We start from the raw sequence: 11,561 nt of genomic DNA, 5'->3' as shown, positions 1-11,561 counted from the left end.
TATCATTATTTCCTAGTTTATTGTGAATAACATTCTGACTCAAGCCGCTGCTTCTCATTTCCTTGACAGGGCTTGCAAAATATCTTTTGCATTTCTCTGAGCAGATTCCATGGGCTGTACAAACCGTGGCCAACTCTATTCCCAGCTCTTGGCTCTGGTTAAAGAGGCAGGTTTGTGACACGTACATGAGTAAATCAGGCTTATTTTCACTTCTTTTGGCTAAAAGCACAGTTGATACAGCTCAGGCTCACAGTAATGACTGGGAATGGGTCCTGGTTTGGGATGGAAGGGACCTTAAATCCCACCCAGTCCCACCCCCTGCCGTGGGCAGGGACACCTTTCAGCAGCCCAGGTTGCTCCAAGCCCCATCCAACCCAGCCTTGGACACCTGGGGGCTGGATCCCACTGGGTCAGGCACACTGAGCACCTTCCCATGGGCATCACCTCTCTGTGAACTGCTGGGTCTCCCAGCATCGTTGCATTATTGAAAGCACCACAGGTGATTTATGGATGTACCCACTTCCGACTCATGCCGTATTCCCCCGGTGCCTCCTCCTCCTCCTCCTCCTCCTCTGTCGCTGCGAGCGCTCACGCTTTAATTTCTGTGAGCATAGCGAGCTCTCGCTGCAGCAAATTAACCAAGATTTCCTAAACCCCAGTTTAGTCCTCATTCATCTGTTTTATCCCTCATCCCTCTCCCACTGCAGATGCCAAGAATCTCCTTAGTTGCACACCACGGTCACCGTGCCCCAGCTCAGGGACAAATCTGGCATTTACCAGACTTGCTTCTCCATTGCTCCCCAAGGTGATGACGAGGGATGGGGTGCCTTGTGCCAGTCTCCAAAAACCTACAGACGCATCCCTGGCTTGGTGGCACTGCCTGGGACTCTCCAGCATGCCAAAGACGGAGCAGGCTTGGGAGACACCCCAAAACCCTCCCACTCAGAGCTTCATTTTTACTGCATGTTAATATCCAATTTTGGGAGCAATGAGGGAGACACAGGCATTTCATGCAGCAGGGATGGATGGAGTCATCCCACAGCCCCTGGCAGCAGAGAACTGGGGGTGATGCTGCAGGCAGATCCCCCACACGGGGGGTGTCTCCAGCCATGTGCCGGCTGTGATGAGCGGGATGGGGCCGGGGCCACACACTAATTCACTAATTCCACAGATGAGGTGAGCGCTGATTGCCACGCAGGGAAGCACTGCCGAGCGGCTCTTGGTTGCCATAGGAACCATCAACCCCCCTGGGAAAAGCTAAATTACTGGATCGGCGGCTTCTCTGGCGGTGACAGTGGGGGGCTCTGCATGGTGGCACCCTCCCGCTCCAGGAATGGAACCAGGGCAGCCTCAGGGGGTGAAAGATGGCAGTGGGGATGCCTAAGGGTCCAGGGAAAACTTGGAGCCCTTTCTTGTGCCTCAAGGGGCTCCCAGAGAGCTGCAGAGGGATTTTGGATATGAGCCTGGAGTGACAAGGGGGGAATGGCTTCCCACTGCCAGAGGGCAGCTTGGGAGATTGGGAAGAAATTCTTCCCTGTGAGGGTGCTGAGGCCCTGGCACAGATCACCCAGAGAAGCTGTGGCTGCTCCATACCTGAAAGTGTCCAAGGCCAGGTTGGACAGGACTTGGAGCAACCTGGGATGGTGGAAGGTGTCCTTGCTCAAGGCAGGGGCTGGGATGGGACAGGACGGGACGGGACGGGACGGGATGGGATGGGATGGGACGGGATGGGATGTCCTGGCAGGGGAACAAAGAGTCCCCACGGATTTTACCAGGGCTCTGAAGGGAAAGTCTGCATTACTGAGAATGTGCAGGATGTTGATAAAGCTCCAAAGTTCTGAACTAGGACCCTTGCAGCTCTTTATCCCAAAAATGTGGCCAAAAGAAAAAAGCTATTGCAATAATCCCACCGGGTTGCAATGGGAGCCTGGTGAATCAAATGGATGAATTTTCAAGATTTACCCTCAAACTCACCCCAAGGCACAGTCTGGTCCTTCTCAGTTCATCAGGAACCATCACCTCCTGGGCCACCCTGAGCCCGAAGCAACACCTGGAAATATCCAGGCAGGTTTAGTGATGCTCATCCCTCCTGCATTAACGAGAAATCTTAATTTCTCCCTTTGCCATGGGGTATTTCCAGGCTGACAGCTCCCTCCTTCCACAGAAGACGACACAGTTCCTGGGTCTCCATAATTATTTACATGTGGGCTGTGTTTATTGGCAATTAAATGGTTCGGTGGCTGCGAGACATCAGTCTCCTCTAAACATGTTGTCTGCCAGATTGCTTCCTGCCAGCAGTCCCTGTGGGACCGGGAATTCTGCCCAGCCCTCCGGGGCCGCCTGTGGATGGGAGGGAGCAGCTGGCAGAGCCCCCCCGGAAAGACAATGCTCCAACGGGGCAGGTTTGGAATTGGGAGCCACGGGCGGGGCTGGGGTTGTGTTAAACACTGCTCAAATAGGCGGAGCTGAGCCCTGGAGGATCAGAGGGGTGGCAGGGATGGGGTGTGCAGGAGTATCCCAGGCTGGAGCAGGGAAGGGAGGGATGCGACAGGCCGGGATGGGGCCGTGGCACCGTGTCCCCACCAAGGCAGCTGCCCCAGCCCCGCCGGGGGACACTTACCACTTACAGTCTTCAAAGACCCACTGAAACGCTGCAGGGCTCACCCCTGCTATTGCAAGACTCGGTGAAAGCGATGCTTTATACGGAATTGTCTGAAGCCAGCGAGCGGAGGGTGGATTCCTGCTCCAGGGAAGGCTCCGGCGCGGAGCCGAGAGCCCGGGGCGGCCGCGGTGCCCTCGGACTCCGGGTCTCTGCAGCACCGTCCTGTCAGCGCCAGGAATTTGCTGCCGTCCTGCAGTCCTGGCTCCAGGGGGCTCTTTGTGAGCACTCAGCGGGACAGACCCCCCAGCCCTGCCCTGCTGCCAGGGCTCTGCCACAAACCAGATGGCTCCACGGCCACCCCAAATGTCCCCACATCCTCATCCCAGCTGCTGCTTCCTTCAAAGCCCCAGCCCCCAAAAGCCTCCCACAGAACACCTTGATTCTGAATGGGGCTTGGAGCAACCTGGTGTAGTGGAAGGCGTCCCTGCCCATGTCAGGAGGCAGGACTGGATGACTTTTAAGGTCTGTTTCCACCAAAATCATTCTGGGATTCTCCCCAAAGGTCAGGGTGGCGGGGCTCTCATCAGCTTAACATCCACTTGGACTTGCCAATGAGCAGGAGGTGGGATTGAGGTGTGAGAAGAAAATAGGGATATTTATATGCATTTACTATGTTTTCATATTTTAAATTTCAAGCCTTTGCTGCTTTCCCCTGCTTGGCCCTTTCCCAAGTTAGAAATGAGCCTGAACCTTCTGAATTCTGCTCTGCTGGTGGCAGGGATCTGAGCCTAGACCCAGCCACACTCTTTATCCTTCACTCCTCACTCTAGCACCTTAAAATTCCTTCAAACAGTGGCAGCTTCAACAGGGGTTTCCTCAGGCACCTGTGTGTTGCTGCTGGTTCCCACATCCCTGTTTTCCTGCTCACCTGATGCTCCCCAACAGCAACAAATAGGATTTTGCTGGTTGCTTTGAGCTTCTTCCCAAGGCCCCAGTGCTTTCAGGAGAGCAGAAGGATGTGCTTAGGTCCCAAAGTGCCCTGGTGTTCCCCATTCCAGCTCCCACCAGCAAATACCACTCACCAGAGCCACTGAAAAGTGCAGCTCCCTCACTGATTCTGGGCCTCACCAAAGAGCTCTGCAGCTCATGGATAAACCCTGATGGAGATTTATTTTAGTCCCTCTCATAGCTCAGCAAGGATTCTGAGGTTCCCATTAGCACTTTGGAGAGGTATAAAGCAAATTCCTCAAGCCTCTTGGCTCGAAATCACCTTAAGATTTCTGAAAGCAACAAAAATGCAGGTTATAACTGTGGGTCTGCAAAGAAAAGGCTTTTGGAGAGTTTAAAATCCAAAGGTGTTTTTTCCCTAGAAGAAAAGGAAGCCACCTTGTCTGTCTGTATGGGCAAGTGGAAAACACACCTGGAAGATTCCTGGACACGAAGAAGAGGCTGGATATAGCTGAGACAGGAGACTCCTGCCTGTTACCTGAGATGGAGTTCCAGCTTCGGTTCCTTTGGGATCCTGAATGTGGGGCAGCTCTGCTGATTTGGTGGCACCAGCACGGTGGAAAGAGCAGGTGAAGTTCTACAAGCCCTTCCCATCCAGTCGTGACACTTCTGATTTCTCCTCTTTTAACCCAAAGCACAAACTGCCAAGGAACACCACGTGGAGGCACATGGGCCCTGGCAGAAGGCTCCTGACCGACAAGGTGTTCCCTCCTCCCTCCCGCTGGCGCCGGGCCTGGACATATTTTGCTCACGATGCAACTTCCATTATTTCCATGGCAACCATCCTTTGTCGGGGCTGAAGACTGGAGATTTTTTAACAGCTCCCCGTTCGCCAATTCAAGCCCCAGAAGGAAGTGGGAAAGTTCTCATTCACATGCAAAATAGCTGCGATAAAAGCCGAGGGGTGCAGGGCGGGGGCAGCGCTTGGGCACGGCGCTTTTCATCCCAGCCTTCCTCATTTCCTTGCTTTACAAACAGCCTCATCCAGGGATGTGCCTGACACCCTCACAAACCCACCCAGGGAAGGGGGCTGGAACTTGACGATCTTTAAGGTCCCTTCCAACCCAAACCATTCCGGGATTCTATGAATACCAAAATATCTCGACACACAATAGACTCATTGGAGATGCTTTCTTTTGGCTCTTTGAAATTCCTGCCTGCGAGGGAAGGAACATCCCAAGGATGTCCGTGCTCCAAGTAAGGTCCACAGCCCGTGGTGACCCTCGTCCATCAGGAAGGAGGCTGGGAGCCAAGAGGAGCAGAAGCCAGGCTGGTGTGACGCCGTCTGCAGGCGTCAGGGCAGCCGTCCCTGGCATCGCTCCCTCCCGCCGCCATTCCCAAAGCTTTATTCCCGCTAGATCCGGGGTCATGGCTACCAGCCAGCTTGGTGACTGGCAGCTTTAATGTGTTTATTTCAGCCCCAGTGCCTGGCCAGGAAGTCGGTTATTCCTGCAAAATCCACACAAGATCCACAGGAAGAAGGAGAAACCTGACATAGACTCTGAGCTGAGCATGGGGACCAAAGGGAATGTGTCCCAAACCCCTTCCCAAGACACACTGCCAAAAGCCAACAGCTTGGGGTTTGGAAAGGGTGGAATGAGGCTTTGAGGGTGGAAGGAGGCTTTGCAGGTGTAATGTTGGAATTAGTAAAGAAGATGACACATGAAGTGAGATTTTTGGAACAGCAAAGGTTCCTAACCTGTCTCGCTCCCTGGTGCACAGGGGAACACCAAACCAGCTCCAAATTCCAAAAACTGAGCAGAAGTGACTAATGACAAAATACAGTATCATTGTGGTACTTCAGAGGGAATCAGAAGGTTTCTGTGTCATGAGGTGGAATTAAACTGTTGGGCTGTCTCCACATCCCTGGACAGGGTTCTACAGGGAGAACATGAGAGCAGCGGGGTCAGGGATGAGATTTATCAGCACAAAATTGGCAAAAGCAAGTGAGGAAAAAGCAGGGAGAAACCCCGATGCCAAAACCTTGGGCTGTTCACTCAGGGAAGTTTGGGGCATTCAGTGCAGAACTGAGGATCAACAAAATAGAATTCAAAAGAGGAAAGATTCCCTTTTGATTCTGCGGGATAACTGCACGTGTAGGGATGGAAAGGTGGGAAAAGGAGCTGCCAGACTGGAGCAGATCCAAACCAGTTCAGAACTTCATGTTTTCCTCTCTGCTCCTGCAGCCGTCACCACTTTCCCCGTGCTCCAGGGGATGGCTGAATCCTGCTCAGCACCTCTCACCTCCAGCGCCTGCTGTCAGCTCTGGAATCTCCTCCTGATTTATTCCACCCTGGAGAAACACCTGACAAAGGAAAGAAATGATACAGCTGCAGAGGGAGCTGACTTTTTCTTCACTCTACTTGTACAAAGCTGCCACGGATAATTGTACCATTGGTCACAGATAAAAAGAAGCCCAAACAATGGAAACCTGATAGATTTCTCATTTTTGCTGACCTGTAGACAAACTTCTTTCCAAGCTACAAGGCTCTGTCTGAATTAAAATCCTCTTCATGGGAAGGTACAAGGAGGTGGGAGCCTGTTTGCTTTATTTCAAGAGAAAAGGGTGATCATTGATGCTCAGAAAAGGAGAGAGAGAGTCTGAGAAAAGCAAAATCCTGTGCACAGTAAATTAGATTAAGGGGACAAGAGACAGAAATTTAATATAGAGAACAGAAGCTGCAGCAGATAAACAAACAAGCAGCATAAACCTTTAAAACTACTGAGAAATAAACATTTAATTAAAAACCAAATTACTAAACGAGCAGGAAATGTTCCCAGAAGCAAAGATAGCAAAGTCTCACCAACTTACTCCTAGTTAGGGAGACCTGGAGGTCAGGTTTAATTACAGCTCAGCCCACCGCCCCTCAGCAGCATCTGTTTTACAAACCAAAATCTGATTCCCAGCCAGATCTGGTGCCTTTGGCTGGAGGACAGATCTCCAGTTCTTCCAGCACCGCGCACCAAAACCCCTGGGGACAGACAGGAATGCTGCTGATTTCATAGTGGGCACAGAGAGAGAAAAGCCAATTTCTGACCCATTTTTGGCCTGGGATCAGTGCCCACAGATTCAGGACATGGCCAGGAGCTCAAATCCATGAATATTCCAGCAATTGCCCTCATACCCAGCCACGGCCCCCTCAGCAAAGGTAAAAATCCCTCAGCCCAAACTGTCCTTGGCCACTTACCCCAACAGTGGGCTTGGATCTGGCTCCATGCCCTTCTTTCAGACAATGTTAAAATCCTGAAGAAAACACCTTAAAAATGGGGAAAGAAAATTAAGAGAGGAATCCCAGGAAGTTGCCAGCTCCAAAATCACTTTGTACTAACTCCACAGCAATTAGGAGCCCATTTTGCTGCTTTTCATCCCATTTCCCTGTGTCCTGTTATGCCTTCGCCTCCAATGTGTCCCTTCCCCATGTGTGGGTGCTGCTCTGGCAATTAAGACATTAATTAATCACAACAGGAACAACCAATTCATCCCACCTTTGTGTTGTGGCTCAGCATGAGGGGCAGAGGCCTCCTCAAGGACACAAACAATCCCAAGGAAAAGCACTAACAGGCTAATTCATATAAAAACTTTATTAGAAACAAGGACACAGCCTCCCAGGAACAACATCCTGTCTTATCTCCCAAACTTTCACCATTTCAGAGCCATAATTAAATAGAAAAGCTATAAAAAGGGTATGCACAACTATTAAAGGAGGAAAAATCAATCCACAAGTTGCCATTTTTTTCAAACATGGCTGGAGAAAGGGTTTTTCCACAGTGGTTTCCATGCAGGGACCCACGAGGCTGAAAGCTGGCACGTGGCCCATGGGATTTGTTTTCCATCCTAAGGACCAGGATGGGCTTTGATCTTATCCCGAGTCTGTATTGCTTCAACTCAGAGAAAAGAGCAGAATGGGATGGCTTGATATTGCATCTGATACGTGATGTTGGGTAAATAGTTGTAGTCCCAAAATCACCCAAAAAAGGGGGACTATCCTAACCCTAATTATATTTCAATGGTAAATAATAATAATAATAAAAACCAGAGGTGCTACTGACACAGAAAAAATGACCAGCCTCATTTCAGTACCATCTACAATGAAAAAATAAAGGATAAATGGGGCCTGGTTTACCTTTTTTTCCTACTTATACCCAAACCCCACCTGGGACTGGTTTAACAGCACTAATTTTTAGTGCATCAAGTGCCACATTATGATCTCAATTCAACCAACGTTCAGTACAAAACCGAAAAAAGGAACAAAAATACTTAAAATATATAAATTTCTCAGATTCCTTACAGGAATTCTCCACGTTGTGGCATAAAAAAAGGATTTAGAGCAAAATAGAGATACAAAAGCTACTGTGCTCGAGCCAGTAGCATATGTACATGGGAAAGTCAGAGAGGTACAAAAAGGATCCTAAGTAGTGAAGGCAGTAGAGAGTATTTCATACGAACAGTGCTTGCAAAGTATAAAATTAGGAAATAATGCATAGAGGAGCGTGCTTCACACAGCAGCAAGGGCCGTGCAAGCAAATCCTTGTAGCCAAGGCAGAATTCCCACCGTCTCTCGACAGGAGCCGCTCAGTGCCTGCAGAACTCGCTGGTGATGTTGGGCAGGGGGTAGGCGAAGAGGAAGAAGTCCAGGATGTATTTGGGGAGGAGCTCTCTGATCAGGCGGCGCGGGGTGTTGCACAGGTAATAGTGCAGCGTCTCGGCCGTGACGGGCTTGTACCAGGCCTGGCGCTCCGGGAAGCGGACGAAGGAGGGCGACTGGACGTGCTCCAGCACGTGGTTGGCGTCGGCGTGCAGCCGCTCGTAGGAGCCAATGAAGTCGTACCTGACAGCGCAGGGCTGGCACAGGTTGTAGATGGGCATCCAGTGCTCGTTCATGCGCTCCACGTCCTCGTCCAGCAGGTACTGCAGGAACTCGGAGAAGGACACGTCGTCGCCGGCCGAGTTCCCCCCGTTCTTCCGGTAGCGCCGGACGATCTCCACGCCGTACTTCTGCTGGTACTCCTTGATCTCCCCGAATTTGTTGCGGTAGGCCGAGAGCAGCCTCTCCATCGGGTTCCGCACGAAGATGAACTTGTAGTAGTGCTTCAGGCGGTAGCTGATCTCCTCCGGCTTCATGTCGCCCAGGAACACCAGGTCGCTCTGGTGGTCCATCTTCCCCTGCACGTTCACGCTCTCCAGAGCCCCGTCCAGCACCTTGAGGACGCGCTTCCAGTTGGAGCAGGCCACCTTGGGCACGTAGCAGTAGAGGAAGCGGTACTTGTCGCTGACCAGGAGGTGCCGGAGCACCGTGCGGCGCTGCCCGGGCGGCAGCTCCCAGACGCTGCGGGGCATGGAGGGCTGCCCGCACAGGGCGCGGATCGTGCGGTTCCGCGTGTCCCGCAGCACCTCCAGCTCCAGCTCCGCCGCCGAGTCCCGCCCGTCCCGCCGCGACGGCCCCGCGGGCGGGTGCAGCGGCGGCGGCCCGACCTGGGCGAGGATGCCGCGCTCGATCATGAGGAGGAGCCCGCTGGAGGCCAGGATGACGCCGAACATCAGCATGGAGGGCAGGAGCGCCGCGCCCGCCGCGCCCCGGGAGCGCACCCGGCTGCGGCCCGGCGGGACCGCCCGGCGAGGCTCGGCGGGACCGGAGCCGCGGGGCTGCATGGCCGGGAGCTCCCGGGCCGGGCCGGCTCGGCCGGGGCTGCGGGAGGAGCCGGGCTCGGCGGGGCGGGGCGGGCGCGGTGACGGCGCGGGGCGGAAGAGGCGGCGGGACCGCCCCGCACTGAGCCCGCCCCGCCCGGGGCCCTGCGGCGGGGACGGCGGAGTCACGGGATGACCGAGTAGCGGGACTGCAGGGGACCTTAGGGCCTGTCCAGTGCCACCCCGTGCCGTGGGCAGAGACACCTTCCATCCGCCCGGCGTGCTCCAAGCCTGGCCTTGGACGCTTCCGGGGATCCAGGGGCAGCCACAGCTTCTCTGGGCAACCTGTGCCAGGGCTTCAGCACCCTCCCAGGGAAGAACTCTTCCCAATCTCCCACCTAACTCTGCCCTCTGGCAGTGGGAAGCCGTTCCTCTTTGTCCTGTCCCTCCATCTCTTGTCTCAAGTCCCTCCCCAGCTCTCTTGGAGCCCTTTAGGCACTGGAAAAGGCTCTAAAGTCACCCTAGAGTTTTCTCCAGGCTGAACGTACCAGCCTGTCTCCAGAGCAAAGCTGCTCCAGCTCTCTAATCACTGAATCACAGAATCATCAGGTTGGAAAAGACCCTCCAGACCAGTGAGTCCAACCTGTGACTGATTCTCGCCCAGCCCGGAGCACTGAGTGCCATGTCCAGTCCTTCCTTGAACACCTGCAGCTTTGGGGACTCCACCACCTCCCTGGGCAGCCCTTTCCAGCACTCGACATCCCTTTACACGAAAAAAATTCCTCCTGATGTCCAGCCTTACCGTCCCCTGGTACAACTTGTGGTAATTTCCTGTACTGTCCCTTGTTCCCTGTGAGCAGAGCCTGACCCCCACCTGGCTGAACCTTTCTGTCAGGGAGCTGTAGAGAGTGAGAACGTCCCCCTCAGCCTCCTTTTCTCCAGGCTGAGCCCCCCAGCTCCCTCGGCTGCTCCTCAGAGCACCTACTCCCACTGACCATCCCTCCACCAGCACCTGGGCATGTCGGGATGTCAGTCAGGCCTGAGCAACACTTCACACTGCTCTCATCCCAGAATACACCGAAGTGTCATTTCAAACAGCTCACCAGGTTTGCTCCGAGGTTCTGGGCACTGCTGGCAGCACAATTCACATCCCAGTGCTTCTGTGGCTTTGTGCAGTGATAACAGATGGTTTTTACAATACCAGGCCAAACTATCCATAATTAGGCATTGTGTTCCACTTTAAGGAATTCCAGAATTCTGTAATTCCCGCACAGGTTTAGCACCTGGAGGAGGGGCAGACACTGGCTATGTGCTGAGCCGAGGAGGCTGTGCCACACCGAGAGCCAGAGGGAGGGATTTCCCAACTCTCGGCAGGCATTTCCCCCGGAGCACCTCTGTGAATGACCCCAGCCGCTCACCTGCTGCTCCAGGCCATCCCCTGGCTGCTTGCGGCACTAACCCAGCCATCAGGATGCCATTTCCTCACACAGCCCTTTCCCAAGTCATTCCACACTGCCATTGTTCTCCGCATTTTCCTTCAATGAGTTTTCCTAGCCTACCACGGGGCCTGGGCTCTTAACCAGCCTTGCAGGGACTCTCTGTCAGGAGCTTTCTTAACATCAAGAGAAAACCAGCTTCCACTTACTTTCCTTTGATCAGGAGCCAAGAGCATTTTGTCAGCCAAGGCAGACAAAGCACTTGGAGGCAGCGTGAGAGCCTGCAGCTAGATTATTGCACATTTCCCAGTTTTATTTGGATGTAAATACAGCATTAGCTCTAGGAAGAGACCGATATCCGACCTGCCACCAGCAAAGCTGCACACACGAAGTGTTATCAGATTCCTGCTCTCATTTCAGAGGGCAGGTCCTGATCCGATCTCAACACCAGCCCAAACTGAAGCCGTGCCAACATATATAATCCGTGTCACTGAGACAAAAATCAATCCCTCCTCCTGGGGAAAAAGCCTGATTGCAGCAAACTCCAAAGCAGCCAAAGGGAATTTTCATTTCTTCGAAGGCGTGTTAGTCTGGCACTGCTCATTCCTTTTTGTTCCTATTCCCCACTAATATCTCTAGGTGAGGAGCAGTTATACAGGATAGCCCACTGGTTCTGGAAATGCAGAGAAACAGGAAACTGCCCACGAGGTCAGAGGGGGTATTTTCCAAAGGGAACCTGGATTTAAGGACTGGTCTGAAGAGCAAAGGCATGGGGTGGGATGCAGAGTCTCTATAGGAACAGCACAGCCAAGCAAATACAGGGTTCAGGGGCTGGTTTGCAGGGCTAAACCCTGTGTCACCAGGGAAAATTAATTGTGGTTACACTCAG

The 11,561-nt window shown here is 53.1% G+C and overlaps 1 protein-coding gene across 1 annotated transcript; it reads right to left on the bottom strand.

The window, feature by feature from the left end:
* Positions 1 to 7,174: 7,174 nt before the first annotated feature.
* On the bottom strand, positions 7,175 to 9,170 carry CHST14 (carbohydrate sulfotransferase 14). The gene has a single exon (XM_066552097.1). It carries the CDS (start codon positions 9,153 to 9,155, stop codon positions 8,184 to 8,186), a length of 972 nt encoding a protein of 323 aa, XP_066408194.1. The 5' UTR covers positions 9,156 to 9,170; the 3' UTR covers positions 7,175 to 8,183.
* Positions 9,171 to 11,561: the final 2,391 nt, after the last annotated feature.

The sequence above is a fragment of the Molothrus aeneus genome, chromosome 6 (genome assembly GCF_037042795.1).
Source record: "Molothrus aeneus isolate 106 chromosome 6, BPBGC_Maene_1.0, whole genome shotgun sequence".
NCBI classification, from domain to species: domain Eukaryota; kingdom Metazoa; phylum Chordata; class Aves; order Passeriformes; family Icteridae; genus Molothrus; species Molothrus aeneus.
This window is presented reverse-complemented; position numbering and strand designations above follow the sequence as displayed.

What these genes read in the sequence shown, in the direction of transcription:
- CHST14 (XM_066552097.1), bottom strand. Translation starts at nt 9,155, where the DNA reads ATGCTGATGTTCGGCGTCATCCTGGCCTCCAGCGGGCTCCTCCTCATG.